This window comes from Microcebus murinus, chromosome 18 (assembly GCF_040939455.1).
Source record: "Microcebus murinus isolate Inina chromosome 18, M.murinus_Inina_mat1.0, whole genome shotgun sequence".
Classification (NCBI taxonomy): domain Eukaryota; kingdom Metazoa; phylum Chordata; class Mammalia; order Primates; family Cheirogaleidae; genus Microcebus; species Microcebus murinus.
Genome location: NC_134121.1, coordinates 24,531,633 through 24,552,483, shown reverse-complemented (window position 1 = coordinate 24,552,483; position 20,851 = coordinate 24,531,633). Strand labels below are relative to the sequence as shown.

General features: G+C 39.8%; 1 protein-coding gene across 9 annotated transcripts in view; it reads right to left on the bottom strand.

Annotated features, from left to right (window-relative positions):
* ZNF207 (zinc finger protein 207) overlaps positions 1–16,642 on the bottom strand; it is a 35,864-nt gene extending 19,222 nt beyond the window's left edge. For 2 of the 9 annotated variants that reach the window (XM_075994348.1, XM_075994349.1), the window contains exons 1-11: positions 16,432–16,642; positions 15,021–15,148; positions 8,184–8,322; positions 6,610–6,780; positions 6,420–6,495; positions 5,875–5,922; positions 4,784–4,854; positions 3,326–3,483; positions 2,066–2,158; positions 824–1,066; positions 11–170 (exon numbers count right to left, since the gene is read on the bottom strand). In XM_075994348.1, coding sequence (XP_075850463.1) covers positions 11–170; positions 824–1,066; positions 2,066–2,158; positions 3,326–3,483; positions 4,784–4,854; positions 5,875–5,922; positions 6,420–6,495; positions 6,610–6,780; positions 8,184–8,322; positions 15,021–15,148; positions 16,432–16,471 — 1,327 coding nt within the window. In that variant the 5' untranslated portion in view covers positions 16,472–16,642. The remainder of the gene's footprint in view (positions 1–10; positions 171–823; positions 1,067–2,065; positions 2,159–3,325; positions 3,484–4,783; positions 4,855–5,874; positions 5,923–6,419; positions 6,496–6,609; positions 6,781–8,183; positions 8,323–15,020; positions 15,149–16,431) is intronic. The other 7 variants (XM_075994350.1, XM_075994353.1, XM_075994351.1 and 4 more) reach the window with 7 other exon arrangements.
* Between the last annotated feature and the right edge of the window lie 4,209 nt (positions 16,643–20,851).

The window sequence follows — 20,851 nt, the reverse complement described above, 5'->3', positions numbered from 1 at the left end:
AGAAGAATACCATGAGGTGGCATTGGGGGTCTCATTCCTTGTTGCTGTGGGATGCCTGGCTGTGGTGGCATCATACCTCCAATTGGTCCAACTGGTGGATTACCAATGGGGGCCTGTCCTGGTCGAGGAAGATTACGCTGGTATTTAGGTAACTGTGCCCTTCTCTCTTCCTGGGAATGAAAATAAGCACAATGTTAAATGACTAAATGCAATAAGCTTCATTAAGCATAAAGGCATGCATCTAAAATCTTTAGAGTCACAGTTTTATTCCCCAAGAAATTACTTTTGTCCCACAAACCAGTACCATTATTTAAAATCTCAATGCCTTAAAAAAAAAATTTCACCTAGTTTTATACTCCAAGCATGGCTAATCAACTTTCCAGGAATTATAAGTTGCTTAGACAAGAAACTAGTAAAGTATTATTACCAAAATCCTAAATATTAACTTTGTATCAAAATTAATTCCTTTATAGGGGCTTCAAGGGAACTGCAGGAGTCTACCTCACAATGTTTCTTCAATTAAAATATGCAAATTTATGTCTAACTAAAATGATTTTTTAAGAGAGTAAGAACCCAACTTACTGTCTTCTTTTAGAAACAGTCTGGAGGAAGGAGAGGGAAAGCATCTAAGACCAAAACATGCAATATCCATCCACTTTTAAGTATTTTGTGGTTTCTTAAAATTAAATCAAAATGGTAAAAACCACTTAGTATTAAATCATATCATAGACCATCTGAGTACAAATTAACACTTTCAAAGGGACAAATCTGCTTCAATGGTTTCAACTCAAATGCTGCTAGTAAAAAACTGAAAACAACTTACCAGTGATATATCCTCATCTGGATGGATCAACTTACTGGTTGCACTGGTTGTCGTAAGTGTAGCAGGCTTACTTGTTATTGAAGCTGCTGGTTTAGCTGCAGTACTATTTGTTGTACTAGTGGTTGAAGCTGTAGACTGCGTGTAAGCAGGGAATGTAGGCTTTGGGGGTTCTGTAGTTGTTGCCGGGGTACTATTTAAAGGCTTGAAATCTGTACCAACCGGTCCCTGGACAGCTGCCTGAGCCTGCAAAATACAATCCTTCATCAATGAAACTTCAAAACCCCAAATTATGTATCTATGAACAGTTTATCTTAAAAACAAGACACCAACATTAAAGGATCAAATTTTAAATGAAATTAAAACAAATATAAAACACTCCACAAAATTCAAGATAACCCATAAGAATATCAAAAGATGCTAGGTTAAAGTCATGTCCAGTCTAAAATACCCTAGTGAAAATAAGAAATAAGACTGTCTACGTAACTTCTCAGATGTCTTCTACCTCCTCACCAAAAGTTAAATTTACAATGCTTTGCATTTATTCCAAATTGCTAAAATACAGTGTTCTATTTTTATTATTCTAAATTAGTTGTTTAAAGTAATTAATCTATCAAGTATCCCAAACAACAAAAACCCTACAGAATATGAGTTTAGATAAACCCCAGTTACTAAATATAGCATGAACAATTATATATAAATGGTGACACATTAAAAATATGTCCTTTAAAAGTACTTCTATATTAATACAATCCCCTTTGAATTAACAATGACTGGATAATTATCATGGAGGAAAGCCTTGATTTAGGAGGATCTTTTAAGTAACAAGTTACCAGTAACAAATGTGTTACTTTTCATAACATCAAACACATCTAAAACAAGTAGACTAGGCCAACTTTAGAACCAAATGCAGAACACTAAATTTTCTTACATTAAATGTGATGCATTAAACAGCATAAATCAAAATAGCTTAATCATGCATCAGGCTAACCATTGGCCACTATAATGCATTTACTGCTTACATGCTTTTAACCCTTTAGAACCACAAGAGTTTAGGGTACTTTTTGTTGTTAGTATGAATTCAAATTTTCAAATACCATTTGACTTATATACCATTAATTTTACTTTTAGAAAATTAAACATATCATAGTATATTTTTGGACAAAAATTTGGTTTTTAAGTAGGGTCCAAAGGGTTAAGTTAAAAAGCCATTTTAACAATTTTAAACTGCAACTTCCTGCGTACTTGTGCTGTGCTAGGAAACAGAGCTTTAGAAGATGCAGACAGACTTTCTGAATTGGATGAAGCTGTACTTGAGCTTGTTACAGGTGTCCCCATCTGTAGCATAAAAGAAAGGAAACAATGAAAAGTCTCCAAACAAATGGGTGAATATAAGCCATGTGGTAGACTTTTTAGTATAGATTGCATTTTTGCAAATGCAAAATTTAATGCAATCGAATGTCATTTATTTAAAGAGGCAGGCAGTTAATGCATTTACAATAAACAAAATGAAAGAATGAGCCTCAAAAAAATTGTTTCAATTCTACACCAATAAGCCTAGTTAATAGTTAACCACTTTCTTTTCTAAAACTAATGTTTTGCATTGTGATATTACAAGAATGATACCTTAAACTGAGAATAAAGGATGCATAAACACTGACACTCCAATCCAATTCTTTTTTTTCAATCCAATTCTTTATGATTCTCTACAAAATATTTTTGACCAAAAGTTTTACATCTCTCAATAAACAAAACTCCCATCTATTATAAATAACAATGTGCTTAAAGGGTATATAAAGGTATGCTTTTAATTTGGCACCCACAAATAAAAAACCTTAAAAAAAGAAATCTAAGGGATAATCAAGGAAAAATGATGAACATATACCCTGATGTTATAAATTCAGAATGAATTAAATATGAATCTGCTTAATTTTGAATGAAACCTAAAAAAAAAACAAAGGTTTTAACCATTATGTGCATACTATATATAACAGAAGCATCATTCACTTAGGTTTTAGAAAAAGTTTTGAAAGTTTTGAAAAAAGACAAGACCAGTAGGAAATAAAAGAGTGACTAGGACAAAATTATTAAATCATGCCTTTCTAGCAACTGTCTAGCACTGGAGTTCACTGTTCTAAACTAGAAGAAGAGCCCAACAAATGATCTGCTAAGGTCCTAAGGACTTTCAACTTTAGCCTTGGTTTCATTCCACTCATAGTTCAATAGATAAAGGAGGACCTCTAAATGTTTCAAAAACTAGACTTCCATTTCTAGCTCCATCTATGAAAAAGAGTCAATAGCTATTGACAAAGTAATATTCTATCTCTGGCTCCATTAAAACTTTTATGAGTAGAGAAAATCAATGTGTAAACATGGAAGAGAATAAGCCACCATTTAAAAATATCATGAACAAAATAATTTACTTATGACAATTTCAAAGACTTCTGTAAACAACTACACTTTACCTTTACATATATTTATTCCTTTTCAGGAATTTCACCATACCTGTCCAGCACTGGGGAAAAGAGGCTTAGTAACTGGAGGCTGTGGCGCAGGTACTGTTGCTGTTGGTGCAGGTGGTCTATTAAGAATACCTGGTGCTGAAACAGCCTGTGCTTGGGTCATTGGAGGGATTCCAGGACGTGGAACAGGGGGAGGCATACCTGCAAAGAAAAAAATGTTTGGGGGACTCAAGTCACTGAAACCTTCAGTTCGTAAAAAAAATGCTTCTATACTGTAAAATTATTAACAACTGACTGCCAAACAACTCAATGAAGTCCAAGGAACTTAGTCATTTTCCCCTGCAACAATCTTGCCTCAAAAATTTTTCCCTTCCTAGGCCAGGTGTGGTGGCTCACGCCTATAATCCTAGCACTCTGGGAGTGCCGAGGCAGAAGGATTGCTTGAGCTCAGGAGTTCGAGACCAGCCTGAGCGAAAGCAAGACCCCGTCTCTACTAAAAATATAGAAGGAAATCAGCTGGACAACTAAAAAAATATATTAAAAAAATTAGCCAGGCATGGTGGCACATCCCTGCAGTTCCCGTAACCCGGGAGGCTGAAGCAGTAGGATCACTTGAGCCAGGGAGGCTGAGACAGTAGGATCACCTGAGCCCAGGAGTTTGAGGTTGCTGTGAGCTAGGCTGACGCCACGGCACTCAAGTCCAGACAACAGAGTGAGACTCTTTCTCAAAACAAAAAAAAATAATTTTCCCTTCCTTTGTATTGCTTCAGAATTTTACTAAGTAGAAGACACCACTAGACCCTGAATAGAGCAAAATAGTAATTAAGCTTACTGATTTACAAAATTCTTGAAATAAGAGAATTATTTCAATGATCAAAAATTATCTGTTCCCTGAACACTAATGCAAATTATAGTAAAAACTTTGATGAATCAAATGACCCATAAAAATTCTGAAGTTATTCCTATAAACACTTCAAACATATTTTCCTGAAATGCATCACTAGTGCTTTCTTTAAACTTCCTCAACATAAAATTTTACTCCACATTATCAAATGATCAATTATTATTCTATATATAATCTTAGCTTAGAAAAGCTAAGGTTAGCAAAGTAAAAAGTCAAAATAGCAGGGTTCTTGGTATCATAGACCCATTGAATCTACTGCTTTTGTTTCCATTGAGACAATAAAATGCACAGCATATTAGGTTTCTCTATGTGCTAAAATATTCTATATTATTTGTTTAAAATATTCGTAACAGATTCAAGTATATGGGCTTCAGTGCACAAGCTCCGTTACTCATTTTGGTTGCTTTGAAGCCTATTGTTTTTACTATTTCAAACCTCCAAAAAGGTCCACCGTAACACTTCTCACATTCATTACTTTTAGAAGAAACTTACAACCAACCTATAAAAATTTAAAAAATTATATTGCACCAATGTCCACAAATCTATTGTCTAAAAATCTTCAGGAATAAAGCCTGCCAGTCATATTAAATGTCATACCTGGTGGCATACCAGGCATCAGAGGTGGTATTCCTGGTCCAGGTGGCATCATTCCACCCATTGGCATCATTCTATTAGAAAGCAAAGTTCAAGAAATTGAAGTTAATTAACAGTATAAACTATTAGAAAATATTTTGGCTAAAGCCTGAAACAACACTAGATAAAATACTTGAATTTGACCTCTAATGTTGAAACAAACCAAGCTGAAAGAACACAACACACTAGAATAATCCTATCAAAATAAATCCTCTAAACCCCAACAAATTCTTGAGGTTCACCAGTAAAGGCAAAGAAAAAATTAAAAAATAAAAATTTTTTAATGAATCTGTCTTTGTCAACAAAACATTTACAGTCATTGAGAAAAAAATATACTCTCCTTAACATGTACAAGAAAGCAAAGTCACCTTTTTCAACTTGGAAAATATCCACAAAGAATATAAAAAAAAAATCTCTATTCAGAGTTGTCAGATTTTTCAAAAGGAAAATACTGAATGTACTCTGTGGAATAAGATTTTTTTTTAAGAACAAGGAAAAACTACTACCAAAATTAGACAGTCAAGTAAATTTAGATTGAATAATTTCTATTTACAATAGCTACCTAACACTAAACCATGACTTAAAATCCTAACCCATAATTATTTTCCTTCCCTTAAGAGCTCACCTTCAAATATCAGTGTCCAAATCACTTAAAAATAAGTTTGCAACTCTTGACTTAGACCTTTTATCTGATTAACTTCCCTATATAGATTTCATTAGAAAATTCAATTACACCCTATAATGACAAAGCATGTAATCTGGCAGAATATATACTCTTTCTTAAATATTAACAGATCCCATTACTTTTAATAGTTTGGGGAAAATAGCTGCACATTTAGAATATACTTTATTTATATGGGTCTATTACTATTTCCTCACAGATGTTTTATTTCCCTCCTTTAAGAGATCTGTGTCATTCAGCTTGCAAATTTTAGAAGTTTTAGTGAGGAAGGTTAGAAAATTTCTGAAGTCAACTGACTATATATCATTAAACACACACAAAAAAGGACATTATGATTATACCTCCTGAATTACATTATGAATGAGATGCTTACATGTTTTCACCGCAAAATGACTGGGTGTATTTTCTCTGATGATGCAATCTGTGAAAATGTATGACAAAATCAAAATCTAACTGTGATTTTCAAAATACAGTGGGAAAGTGTATTGTATACCTCTCACATCCAACAATATTTAAGTAAAAGTGATGGGCACGAGCACCTCATATTCATTTTAGTTTTGATGCTTTGACAAATAAATCATTTACAGAGTTTGCTTCTTGTCACAACTACAAAGTGTCACGGATAGTTCGGAATCTCAGAAATTCAAATCTACAACCAACTACTTTAATCACAGCAAATGCAATTGAAGCAGATGGCTGCCTACATATATCCTAAAACCCAAAAATCTACTCTCTTCAGAGGCAAATATTTCTTAAATTTATTGACTGACCCCTTTATTAGACAAGTTTAAGATTAATAGAGCCCATACCTTCTAGAAGCAAAAAATACAAAGTAACATTTAAAAACTCACATAACACCCAAAGTGAAAAGAATTATTACTAGGCACAAGCCCACAAGGCAATTATGAGTTTTCTTACCCAGGTGGCATGCCTGGCATAACTGGTGGCATTCCAGGCATCAGAGGAGGAACACCTGGCATTAATGGAGGTATGCCTACGAGTAAGAATTTCAACATAAAAAAACCACAATATTAAAGAGAGGAAGAAAGTACTATTTCAATATAGTATCAATAAAGTCCTAAGAATTTTAAGAAACCTTATGTGCTACCTGGAGGCATTCCTGGTGCTCCTGGAACTGGTGGCAGTCCTGGCTGTGCCATTGGAGGGATATAACCTTGTTGAGGTTGAACAGGTTGTGGTTGAAATGAAGTTGAGGCTGCAGAGTCATCATCATCATATTCATCAGAATCATCTTGTTGCTTCTTTTTTTGACTTTCTGCTAAACAAAGTCTTGATTAATATTTTCCATAAAGTAAAAAAAGAAAAACTAAAAAATTTCAGGACATGAACATTAAAAATACATGTATTTCAGGGCCAAGAGTGGTGGCTCACATCTGTAATCCTAGAACTTTGGGAAGCCAAGGCAAGGGGATTGCTCCAGACCAGCCTGAGCAACAGCAATAGTGAGACCCCGACTCTACAAGAAGTAGAAAATTTAGCCAGGCATGGTGGTACATGTTTGTAGTACCAGTTACTTGGGAAGGCTGAGGCAAGAGAATTGTTCAAGCCCAGGAGTTTGAGATTACAGTGCGCTATGATGATGCCACTGCACTCTAGCCCAAAAGACAGAGCAAGACTGTCTCAAAAAAACAAAAAAAAACAAAAACACACACATACTTCAATGCAGTTAGTTCATTGAGATTTTTCTTGTAAAAAATTCAATTAATACTATTCTCTACTCTTCAAAAGCAGCTTTCAGGAAGGGGGCGGGTATATACATACATAAAGAGTGAGATGTGCACCATCTGGGGGATGGTCATGCAGGAAACTCAGACTTGTGGGGGGAGGGGGGTAAAGGGCATATATTGAAATCTTAAAATTTATACCCCCATAATATGCCAAAAAAATAAATAAAAGCAGCTTTCTATTACACCCCAAAAGGTGAACTATGACAAAGTCTGACCTTCATAAAGCTCTTCAACACAAAGAAAATTTTCTAGGTGATTAATGACAGCTTCTACCATCTGGATATTATATAACATTAAATTCCAACCCGAACAATAGCATTAAAACACAAAACAAAAAACTTTAATTAGTGATTACACAAATCAAAAGAAGTTATACTTTCACTTTCGTAGGCCTTTCCTAGGCCTTGCTAATTCCACTAGGATTCAATTATGAATAAAAATATAAAATGTTTACAAAGATCCAAATGGCATTGCATATACGCAAACCAGGTATATAACTTCGTATATAAAACAAAGAAAAAAAAATAGAACTCAAAATTGAGAATTCTGAGCCAGGCACAGTGGCTCACACCTGCTAAGCCAACAGCACTTTTCGATACTGAGGCATGAAGATCAATCACTTGAGGCAAGGTGTTAAAGACCAGCCTGGGCAACACAGTGACATCCCATCTCTACAAAATAAAATTTTCATAACAAAAATTAGGCCGGTGTGGTGATACATGCCTCTAGTCTTAGCTACTAAGGATCCCGCCAATGAGGTTCACTCAAACCTAGGAATTCCGGGTTACAGTAACCTATAATCTGGCCCCGAGTGACAGAGATTTCATCTCTTAAAATATTGAGACTTTTACTATCATCCACCATTAAATTTATACTTGAAAATAATAATTCTCATTAAAGTCAGTCAGAAAAAAGAATACAGCTTAATATTTACCTTGTGTTTTCTGTTCAAGAAGTCGTCGTCTTTCATCCATGTCTTTTTCTGGAATACCTTCCATACCATATATTTCCAACTCTATGTCTGTTCTCCCAGGTATTGCATTTGGTACAGCATCTATTGTCTCTTTATGCACCTAACCCATCCCCCCAAAAAAACCACAACTTCCATTAGATAAGATAGACAAAAATGCCTCATAAAAGTCTTTGTAAGAATAATTTCAAATTACTCAAAAACCACTTAGAGTAATGGTAAAGAATAAATGATTCTATAGTGGGACTGTCTGGACTCACTTCCTAGTTTTGCTATTTACTAGCTTTGTGACACTGAGCAAGTCACTGGACCTCCCTACACTTCGCTCACTCTCTTCACTTCACCTACATACTAGAGAACATCCAGAGTTTTTAGAATTAAATAAAATGGTGACTGTAAAAGCACATGGCAGATGTCCAACACATAGTTAAGGGATCAATAACTATTCTCTCAAGTTTACCATATAATCTTCAGTGCTTGAATTATTAGCAATACCTAGTAGTTCTATCCAAACCAGAGATGTTTTGAGTCTGAACTAAGATTATGAAACAGCTTATACTAAGAATCAGAATAGGCCAGGCCCAGTGGCTCACAACTATAATCCTAGCACTCTGGGAAGCCAAGGCGGGATCCCTCAAGGTCAGGAGTTCCAAACCAGCCTGAGTGAGACCCCGTCTCCACCAAAAATAGAAAGAAAAAAAAAAAAAAAATCGACCAACTAAAAATATATATACCAAAAAAAATTAGCCAGACATGGTGGTGCATGCCTGTAGTCCCAACTACTCAGGAGGCTGAGGCAGAAGGATCACTTGAGCCCAGGAGATTGAGGTTGCTGTGAGCTAGGCTGATGCCACGGCACTCACTCTAGCCTGGGCAATAAACAAAGTGAGACTCTGTCTCAAAAAAAAAAAAAAAAAAGAATTAGAATATAGGAAATATTTTCCAAGAACAGACCTGATTAGCACTCTGGGAGGCCGAGGCGGGCGGATTGCTCGAGGTCAGGAGTTTGAAACCAGCCTGAGCAAGAGTGAGACCCCATCTCTATAGAAAGAAATTAATTGACTAACTAATATATATATATATAGAAAAAATTAGCTGGGCATGGTGGTGCATGCCTGTAGTCCCAGTACTTGGGAGGCTAAGGCAGTAGGATTGCTTGAGCCCAGGAGTTTGAGGTTGCTGTGAGCTAGGCTGACACCACAGCACTCACTCTAGCCTGGGCAACAAAGCGAGACTTTGTAACAGCAGGTATGTCTCAGATCTCAAAAAAAAGGGAAGAGATCTGAGACATACAAGCTGTTACAAACTACAAAAGGTATATTCACAGTTAGTATCACCCATAACTAATGAGGTATTTGAGGCACTTTAAGATATTTATTGTAATACACTGGAAATTTAGGACTTTTCTTTCTGTATGGTTTTGCTAGATTAAACCTTTCTAATTCTCAAATACCAATTCTCTTTCTAACTCTGGATACCTTCAGCCAATATGGTACTATCTTTGCCAGTTGTGGTTTCTTCAGCAAAAGCCACTAACTTAGGCCAGTGGACATAAAAGTATTTTGCCTATACTATAACCATCATCTGTAAGCTTATTAGAAATGCAAATTCTCAGGTCCCACCAGAGACCTGAATCAGAAACTCTAGGGTAGAGCCAACAATCGGTGTTTTGTTTTTTTTTTTTTTTTTGAGACAGTCTCGCTTTGTTGTCCAGGCTAGAGTGAGTGCCATGGCGTCAGCCTAGCTCACAGCAACCTCAAACTCCTGGGCTCGAGCGATCCTTCTGCCTCAGCCTCCCAAGTAGCTGGGACTACAGGCATGAGCCACCATGCCCGGCTAATTTTTTATATATATATATATCAGTTGGCCAATTAATTTCTTTCTATTTATAGTAGAGACGGGGTCTCGCTCTTGCTCAGGCTGGTTTTAAACTCCTGACCTTGAGGGTCTCGCTCTTGCTCAGGCTGGTTTTGAACTCCTGACCTTGAGCAATCCGCCCGCCTCGGCCTCCCAAGAGCTAGGATTACAGGCGTGAGCCACCGCGCCCGGCCAACAATCGGTGTTTTTTTTTTTTTTTTTTTTTTTTTATTCCTTATCTTGGTTCTGAGACAATCGGTGTTTTAATAAGCCCTTCTGGTGACTGTGATGCTCACTCCTGCTTGAGAACCACTGATTTCGGCTAATGACTTGGATATATTTGCCCAAGTTATACTCATTTTTCTTTCCTCCCAACATATTTGCATGTATGAACAAAAAAGTAACTAAAGAAAGCTAAGTATTTTCTTCTTAGCAATGCAGCTCACAAAAAAGATTTTAAACAATGACATGTAAATCAAATTCAAAAGTTATCTTAATTTCTAATTAAGATATATTTTACATCTATTTCTCATACTGCAATTAAAAAATCCATGGCCAAGCAAGACATGGTGGTGCACTCTAGTCCCAGCTACTCAGGAGCCTGAGGCAGGAGGATCACTTGAGTCCAGGAGTTCAAGGCTGCAGTGAGCTGTGATCAAGCCAGATGAGCAAGACCCACAGAGCAAGACTCTTACTTTAAAAAAAAAAAAAAAAATAGATAAAATTCTCTCAACAAGTAACTTCAGCATCCTGTTTCCTAAGCGTTTTTTTGGGAAACATATCGCTATTCTTCATAAATGCAGATAAAGCAGCTCATATGTTCTTTTTCTTTGAGACAGAGTCTTGCTTTGTTACCCAGGCTAGAGTGAGTGCCGTGGCGTCAGCCCAGCTCACAGCAACCTCAATCTCCTGGGCTCAAGCGATCCTCCTGCCTCAGCCTCCCGAGTAGCTGGGACTACAGGCATGCACCACCATGCCCGGCTCATTTTTTTCTATATATATTAGTTGGCCAATTAATTTCTATTTATAGTAGAGACGGGGTCTCACTCTTGCTCAGGCTGGTTTCGAACTCCTGACCTCAAGCAATCCACCCGCCACCGCCTCCCAGAGTGCTAGGATTACAGGCATGAGCCACCACGCCCGACTCATATATTCTTTAAAGAAATACAATTATTCACACACATTAAATCTTCACTGACGGCCAGGCTCCATGGCTCACTCTAGGCTAGGTGTAATCCTAGCACTCTGGAGAGCTGAGGCAGATGGATCGCTCAAGGTCAGGAGTTCGAAACCAGCCTGAGCAAGAGCGAGACCCTGTCTCTACTATAAATAGAAAGAAATTAATTGGCCGACTAATATATATAGAAAAAATTAGCTGGGCATGGTGCACATGCCTGTAGCCCCAGCTACGCAGGAGGCTGAGGCAGGAGGATTGCTTGAACCCAGGAGTTTGAGGTTGCTATGAGCTAGACTGACGCCACGGCACTCACTCTAGCCTGGGCAACAGAGTGAGACTCTGTCTCAAAAAAAAAAAAAAAAAAAAAATTAGCCGAGCATGGTCACACATGCCTGTAGTCCCGGCTACTTGGGAGGCTGAGGCACAAGGGTTGCTTGAGCCCAGGAATTTGAGGTTGCTGTGAGCTAGGCTGATGACATGGAACTTTAGCCCAGGCAACAGAGTGAGACTCTGTCTCAAAAAACTAAAACAAATAAATCTTCATTGCATTTAAGAGTGATAAGGGTTGATAAATGATAAATATATTAATTTAAAGGTGTTGGTTAGAGAACAGCATGATCTACCTAAAATCTTTCCATTATGGTACAGCCAGAATTAGATTTCTTATTTGTTTGTTTGTTTTTCTGAGACAGAGTCTCACTTTGTTGCCCAGGCTAATGTGACTGCTGTGGTGTCAGCCTAGCTCACAGCAACCTCAAACTCCTGGGCTCAAACAGTCCTACTGCCTCAGCCTCCCAGGCGTGCACCATTATGCCCGGGTAATTTTTTTTTGTATATGTATTTTTGGTTAGTCAATTAATTTCTTTCTGTTTTTAGTAGAGACAGGGTATCACTCAGGCTAGTTTCGAAGTCCTGACCTTGAGCAATCGCCTCCGAGTGCGCTAGGATTATAGGTGAGAGCCACCGCCCCCGACCTCTATATATTTTTAGTTGGCCAATTAATTTATTTCTATTTTTAGTAGAGATGGGGTCTCACTCTTGCTCAGGCTGGTTTCAAACTCATGAGCTCAAACGATCCTCCCACCTCCGCCTCCCACAGTGCTAGGACTACAGGTGTGATCTACCGCACCCTGGCCAAGGTCATATAGTCTTGGTTGAAATGACAGGAACAAGCATTGGTGAGAAACTGCTGTGAACAATGTAAATTACTAATGTCTCACCCCTATAATCCTAGTACTCTGGGAGGCCAAGGCAGGCAGATCACTTGAGGTCAGGAGTTCGAAATCAGCCTGAGCAAGAGCGAGACCCCATCTCTACTAAAAACAGAAGCAAATTAATTGGCCAACTAATATATATAGAAAAAATTAGCCGGGCATGATAGCACATGCCTGTCGTCCCAACTACTCGGGAGGCTAAGGCAGGAGGATCGCTTCAGCCCAGGAGTACGATGTTGTTGTGAGCTAGGCTAAGGCCATGGCACTTTAGCCCAGGGAAACAGAGCTGTCTCAAAAAAATAAAAATAAATTACTAATGTCCTAGGGTTTATTATCCATAAAATTGGTGTAATTTAACTGCCAGGTCCACCTTACAGGTTGCTGTGAAAATAAGCACTTAATCCATTAAAAGACGTTTCGCTATTGCAACTAAACTAATCCAGCCTCTGCTCAATTTCTCTTCTCTTCTGTATAAGTACAATTCCTTGAAAGTACAACTCCTCCACTTCCTCTCCTATTTTCTCTTTAAAGCACTCTAATCAAGCTTCCCTCTCATTACTCTTGGAACCCAATCTTGTCTAGTGCCAATAACCTCTTCAACTAATCCAATCAGACCTCTTACTTAACCAACCACCAGCAACTGACTTAGTTAAGTAACTCACTCCTGGGGCTGGGCATGGCGGCTCACGCCTGTAATCCTAGCACTCTGGGAGGCAGAGGCAGGAGGATCATTTGAGCTCAGGAGTTTGAGACCAGCCTGAGCAAGACCCCATCTCTACTTAAAAAAAAAAAAAAAAAAAAAAAAAACAATGAAATTAGCTGGACAACTAAAAAAAATTAAGCAGGCATGGTGACGCATCCCTGTAGTAGTTCCAGCAACCCCGGAGGCTGAGGCAGTAGGAGCACTTGAGCCCAGGAGTTTGAGGTTGCTGTATGCTAGGCTAATGCCACCGGCACTCCAGCCCCAGCAACAGTAAGACTCTGGGGGCTGGCTGGCTGGCTAATAAATAACAACTCCTTTAAACACCTGGTTGGCTTCCAGGACACTACTCTCTTAGGTTTCCATTCAATCTCCTTCGATGGTTCCTATTAATCTCCTGATCTCTAAATATTGGGAGTGGCTAATAGCAGGAGAGCCCTTGCACCTCTTCTCTATTCATACTATACTCCCTATGAAAAGACATCTAATAGTATCAGGGTTTAAACTAGTCATCCTTATATTCTCCCAGATTTCTTTTTTAAAACTTTTTGTAGAGATGGGGTCTCACTGTTATCCAGGCTGGTTTTTGATCTCCTTGCTTCAAGCAATCCTCCTGCCTTGGCCTCTCAAAGAGGTGGGACTATAAGCACTTTGACTTCCCAACTTTCTATTTCTAGCTCCAACTTCTCTGAACTCCAGACATGAACGTCAACCTGCTTATGTAACATCTCCATCTGGACAGTAAATAAACCTCAAAAATAACAAACCTATACTACAAAACTACCTTGTTGTCCTCATCCTTAAGTCTATTCTTCCTGGAGCTTTCTGCATCTCAGTATATAGAAAATCATTTTTTACATTAATCAGACCAACCATCTTAAGATCATCCTTAATGCCTCACTTTTTTTCATACCCCACATCAAGTATATTAGCAAATTCTGTCTCTGTCACCACCTTTTGCCTGGAATATTCCAAGTTTCCTAATTGGTCTCACTGCACTCAGGAGTCTTTCCATCCCTGCAGCCAGAATGATGCTTTGAAAGTATATTAGAGAGCACACAGCATCCCTATTCAAGCCCCTCATTTCATTTAAAGAAAGCAGCCTATAGGCCAGGCGCAGTGGCGCACACCTGTAATTCTAGCACTCTGGGAGGCTGAGGCAGAAGGATCACTTGAGCTCAGGAGTTGAGATCAGCCTGAGCAATAGAGACCTCTTCCCTACTAAAAATAGAAAAAAATTAGCCAGAGGGTGGTGGTGCATGCCTGAAGTGCCAGCTACTCAGGAGGCTGAGGCAGGAGGATCGCTTGAGCCCAGTTTGAGGTTGCTGTGAACTAGGCTGATGCCTGGGCAACTCTGTCTCAAAAAAAAAAAAAAGAAAAAAATATACTGCCATTCCTAAAGAAGCCCATGGAATGAACTGTGGAAACAAGCCTAGCCCAAAGCTACAGATTAAGACAAATAAATCCTTGAGTGGCAATGAGTAAAGGCAGCTAATTAAGTATTAATTCTGACGTACAGATCACCCACAAAATTTATATTCACTGATCCTTATTCTCTGCACCAAGTACTCAGGAGATATTTTGTGATTTCAACCTAATAGCCACCAATCTAACCTAAAAAGATATTATCAATAATTTAAAGATAAATACAAATGTAAACTCTCTTTAAAAATAAAGTCAATTTGTTTATCTTCTTGATGACTACAGAACAAATATGGTTTTCAAAAAGCTGGCTATTTTATCTTCTGCAACAAACAAAATACAGTTGTTAAAGAGTTAAGTCAACATTATGTTTTCATGTTGTTTCCAAATTACAAACAGGCAAAACCTAAATGCACAAGAAAAATCCTTACCTGCATGCAATGAATAGCTAAGCCAGGTCCTGTATACAACTTCTTATGACATATATGGCATTTAAAATGCTTTGCTTTTTGGTGCTGTATAAGGATCTTCTCATCATCAAAATCTCTATTACAATACCTGATCAATATTGTTAAGGCACAAAAATAGCACAATAATGACTGTCTATCCTAAAACAGAGATAAGATTAAAATACAGAAACACCTAAAATCAAAATGGTACTTTGTATCTCAGTGATCCGCAATAAACTTTTGTCAAATTCCTATGTTTAAAGGAGATGTTATGTGAAATTAACTTTTTTCTTGTTAAATGTCAACACGAACAAATGCACAGAGAATAAGAAAGGGTTCAATGTCAAGAAATCTCCCAGTTCTTGTCAAGACAATTATTTCATTGGATATGTAGGAGATAAAAACAATTGAAATATTAGGAATTTACCAACATTTAGAATCTAAGATTAACTACATGGTGAACAATGACACATAATTTCTAATTAACAATCCATAAAGTTGTTTCCAACTCCGTAAAAATTTATGTTGCCAAGGAATGTATTTAAATTCACAGGAGTTAAATCAATAAAGCTGAGAATTCTTACAACACTACTCAGATTGTACTAAAAGCACATTACCAAATTCGTAATTGCTTTTAAGTTACTTTTTAACCGTTATAAATAAATGCATTTCTGTAAAAAACCGTTTTACGTACTTAACTGTAAATAAAATCAATTTTAACACAAAATATTAACGCTTCCGGAAAAAGCGTTAAAGGATTCCACATTTTAACAAGAGTTTTCCTTTCTAGTAAGATAGGCGATTTTTAGTCCTGCAAAGTTGGGTAACAGATACAAGAAACCCCACCCAGTGAAAAGGCTTCCTGAAGATGAAGGCGCCTCTGGGTGAGAGACACGGAAGCTAGCTCTCCCCCACCCTGGCAAAGAAAAAAAAAAGGGGGGGGGGCTCCGAATCCAGGGTCAACCAAAAAGACAGAAAAAGTGTGTGACAGATTCTGGAAGCTCTTCCTCAAACCTCCACGGAGTCCGTCAATCAGCCGGTTACAGTCGAAGGAAGTCCCTTTGTTGAATCGTCACCAAAACAACGGAGTGTGGCTGAATAGTCCTTATGGGACACTGTCCCGGTGGAGGGGTCCACGCCGCCTCCCAGTGGGTCAAAACAGGCACCAAACAACATCCTCCTAAATCACAGAGTCACACAACCCACAACTGCCTCTCGCCCTAGGGACCCCATTTTCCGAGGAGCCTTCCCAAATCCGATCCCAGCCACCAAGCCCCCACCCCGAGGCCTATACCAGACGCCCCACGCCAAAGGCCAAATCCAGGCCTCTGCGCCCCGAGCCCATCTACCGGCACCGCAGCTCGGCCTCGACTTCAAACCCACAAAGGATATCAGCACCACGGCTTCAGCTGCTTCTTCTTCTTGCGGCCCATAACTGCGCTCTACCGACGAAGAAAAAGGAGGAGAAAAGCAGCAGGAAAAACGAGGAGAAAAATCGCTCACTTTGCCGAACCAACGGCTACCACCGCGTCCCACAGGAAACAGACACAAAATGGCCGACGGCCTCGTTTGCTGCTCCGCATCCCGTCAGCCACTGCGGCGGGAGGCGGAGCCAGGAAAGGGGGTCACATGACGCAGACCTCCGCCCTGAGTGGGTGGAGACTCGCGGCTGCGGAGAGGCAGCCGCCATTTTGTCCGCTTAAACTGTCTGCGCTTTCTCCGGCTTGGTTTGCTGATCTCTCCGGGTTTCTTTTGTTAAGCTAGCTAGCGACCTGATAGGAATTGAAAAACAAACAAGGCCGGTCATGGTGTTTCACGCCTGTAATCCTAGTACTCTGGGAGGCTGAGGCGGGCGGATCGTTTGAGCTCAGGAGCTCGGGATCAGCCTGAGCAAGAGCGAGATGCCGTCTCTACTAAAAATGAAAAGAAGTTAGCCGCCAGACAACTAAAAATAGAAAAAATTTGCAGGGCGTGGTGCTCAGCTACTCAGGAGGCTGAGGCAGGAGGATCGCTTGAACCCAGGAGTTTAAGGTTGCAGGGAGCTATAATGACGGCACTGCACTCTAATCCTGGCAATAGAGTGACTGTGTCTCAGCAACAATAAAAAGAATATGTACCTTTTATATGATGTGATGAGGAAACACGGAAACATATTTGTGGTCTTCCTCCCCAAAACGCATAACCCCAATCTATCTCCTCATGACAAAAACATCAGACAAATACCAATAAAGGGGCACCCTCTAAAAGACTTGACCAGTACTCCTCAAAACTGGCAAGGTCATCAAAAAGAAAGTCTGAAAAACTGTCACAGCTAAAAAGAGCTTAAGGTAACCTGACAGGTAGATGTAACATGGTATCCTTGATGGGATCCTGAGACAGAAAAGATACTCCGTAAAACTAAAATATGAATAAACAATGGCCTCCAATTAATAATAATGTATCAATAGTGGTTCATTAATTGTAGCAAATGTAGCATACCAATGTAAGATGCTATTAATAGGGGATAAGGTTAAGAGGATACATGGGAACTCTCTTTACTACTCATTTTTCCATAAATCTAGAACTCTTCTAAAAATTGAAGTCTGTCTTTTTTTTTTGAGACAGAGTCTCACTTTGTTGCCCAGGCTAGAGTGAGTGCTATGGCGTCAGCCTAGCTCACAGCAACCTCAAACTCTTGGGCTCAGGCAATCCTTCTGCCTCCCCAGTAGCTGGGACTACAGGCATGTGCCACCATGCCCAGCTAATTTTTTCTATATATATTGGTTGGCCAATTAATTTCTTTCTATTTATAGTAGAGACGGGTCTCACTCTTGCTCTGGCTGGTTTCCAACTCCTGACCTCGTCCAAACTGCCTGCCTCGGCCTCCCAGAGAGCTAGGATTACAGGCCTGAGCCACCACGCCCGGCCTGAAGTCTATCTTTTAAAAATGAGTATTCTTGGCTGGTTGTAGTGGCTCACAGCCATAATCCCTGCATTTGGGGAGGCTGAGGAGAATCCAGGAGTTCTAGACCAGCTTGGGTAATATTGCAAGACCCCACCTCTACAAAAAATAATAAAAATTAGCCAGGTGTCGTGGCACGCACTTGTAGTCATAGCTAATCTGGAGACTGAGCCAAGAAGGTTACTTGAGCCCAGGAGGTCAAGGATACAGTGAGCTGTGATTCCACCACTGCACTCCAGCCTGCAGGCAACAGAGGAAGACTCTGTCTGAAAAGAAAAGACATATCTTCAGACATCCAAGGGCTCAAAAAAAATTATATATACCCTCTCTTGGATGATATTGGATGCAGAATTTAACGTAACCCAGAAAAAAAATGGGATCCAACAGGGAAGAATGTGAAAATGAAATCCAGATTGGAACAGGAAAATGAACTGGGGGGGGGCACTTTATATTAGTTTCTTAGGGCTACTATAACAAATATCAAATACTAGGTCACTGAAAACAATAGAAATTTATTCTCACAATTCTGGAGGCTGAAAGTTGAGATCACTGTGACAGAAGGACATACTCTCTTGAAGCCTCCAGGGGAGAATCTATTCCGTGTCCTCTCCTAGCTTCTGGTGATGGCCAGCAATCCTAGGCATTCCTTGGTTTGTGACATGTTGGGGTATCTTAGAAATGTTAGGATGACCTAGGGATATTGCTGGTTCAATCATTAGCAAATAAAGCAGGCACACACGGGCTTGCAAAAGGATGAGGTTGAAGTATTAGAATTTTGTTTGCAAGTGCCTTTCCATGCATGTAAGGGATATAAAGATGCAGACAATTTCCAGAGTTGATTGCGAACAGGTCCTTGCATCAAATGTGAGGAAGGAGGAGAAAAACCTCCATTGTGCTATATGTGAACTAAAGTAGGCTCAACCCCCACCAGCTGACTGAATGGACCCCCTCCTGGCCGAAGGAATATCCTAAAATTAAATTGTCTGGCCGAGCACGGTGGTTCCCGCCTATAATCCCAGCACTCTGGGAGGCCGAGGCGGGTGGATTGCTCAAGGTCAGGAGTTGGAACCAGCCTGAGCAAGAGCAAGACCCCGTCTCTACTATAAATAGAAAGACATTAATTGGCCAACTAATATATATATATATATATATATATATATATATATAAAATAGCCGGGCATGGTGGCGCATGCCTGTAGTCCCAGCTACTCGGGAGGCTGAGGCAGGAGGATCGCTTGAGCCCAGGAGTTTGAGGTTGCTGTGAGCTAGGCTGACGGCACGGCACTCACTCTAGCCTGGGCAACAGGGTGAGACTCTGTCTCAAAAAATAAATAAATAAATAAATAAATAAATTGTCTGCCAGGAAGAGGGAGGTCAGACATATATTATCATGCCCCCCTCCCTTCTTGGGGACATCCTTTGTAACCCATTAAGGGTTACAAGGCCTAAGGGTATGCAAGACAAACATGCAGGTCCTCAATTTACACAACAAATCTATGTCCTGTGGCTTATTTCTGAGCTCATTATGTTAAAACATTCCAAGCCTTTAGACAAAGCTTCATGTATTTAACCAATTACAATCCATAGAACCTGTAAGCCCCCCTCCCCTTGGAGATGTCCCACCTTTTTTGGGCCAAACCAATGTATGCCTCCCATGTATTGATTGATGGCTTTACCTGTAACCCCTGTCTCTCTGAAACGTATAAAAACCAAACTGTAACCCAACCACAGGGAGTCCACTTGCCCAAGGCCTTTTGGCAGTGCCTCTTGGTCATGGTCCTCATTTGGCTCAGAATAAATCTCTTTAAAATTATTTTACAGAGGCCGGGCGCGGTGGCTCACGCCTGTAATCCTAGCACTTTGGGAGACCGAGGCGGGCGGATTGCTCGAGGTCGGGAGTTCGAAACCAGCCTGAGCGAGACCCCGTCTCTACTAAAAATACAAAGAAATTAATTGACCAACTAAAAGTATATATACAAAAAATTAGCCGGGCATGGTGGTGCATGCCTGTCGTCCCAGCTACTCGGGAGGCTGAGGCAGGAGGATCGCTTGAGCCCAGGAGTTTGAGGTTGCTGTGAGCTAGGCTTACGCCACGGCACTCACTCTAGCCTGGGCAACAAAAGTGAGACTCTGTCTCAAAAAAAAAAAAAAAATTATTTTACAGAGTTTGGCTTTTTTCCATTGATACCTGTAACCCCTGTCTCCCTGAAATGTATAAAAACAAACTGTAACCCTGCCACATCGAATCCACTTGCTCAAGGTCTCTTGGCAGTGGCTCCAGAATAAATCTCTTTAAAATTATTTTACAGGCCGGGCGTGGTGGCTCACGCCTGTAATCCTAGCACTCTGGGAGGCCGAGGCTGGCGGATTGCTCGAGGTCAGGAGTTCGAAACCAGCCTGAGCAAGAGCAAGACCCCGTCTCTACTATAAATAGAAAGAAATTAATTGGCCAACTAATATATATATATAAAAATTAGCCGGGCGTGGTGGCGCATGCCTGTAGTCCCAGCTACTCGGGAGGCTGAGGCAGAAGGATTGCTTGAGCCCAGGAGTCTGAGGTTGCTGTGAGCTAGGCTGACGCCACGGCACTCACTCTAGCCTGGGCAACAAAGTGAAACTCTGTCTCAAAAAAAAAAAAAAAAAAAAAAAATTATTTTACAGAGTTTGGCCAGGCATGGTGGCTCACGCATGTATTCCCAGCACTCTGGGAGGCCAAGGCCGGTAGACTGCTTGAGGTCAGGAGTTTGAAACCATCCTGAGCGAGACTCCATCTCTACTGAAAATAGAAAGAAATTAATTGACCAACTAAAAAAAATATATATATATATACAGACAAAATTAGCCTGGCATGGTGGCGCATGCCTGTAGTCCC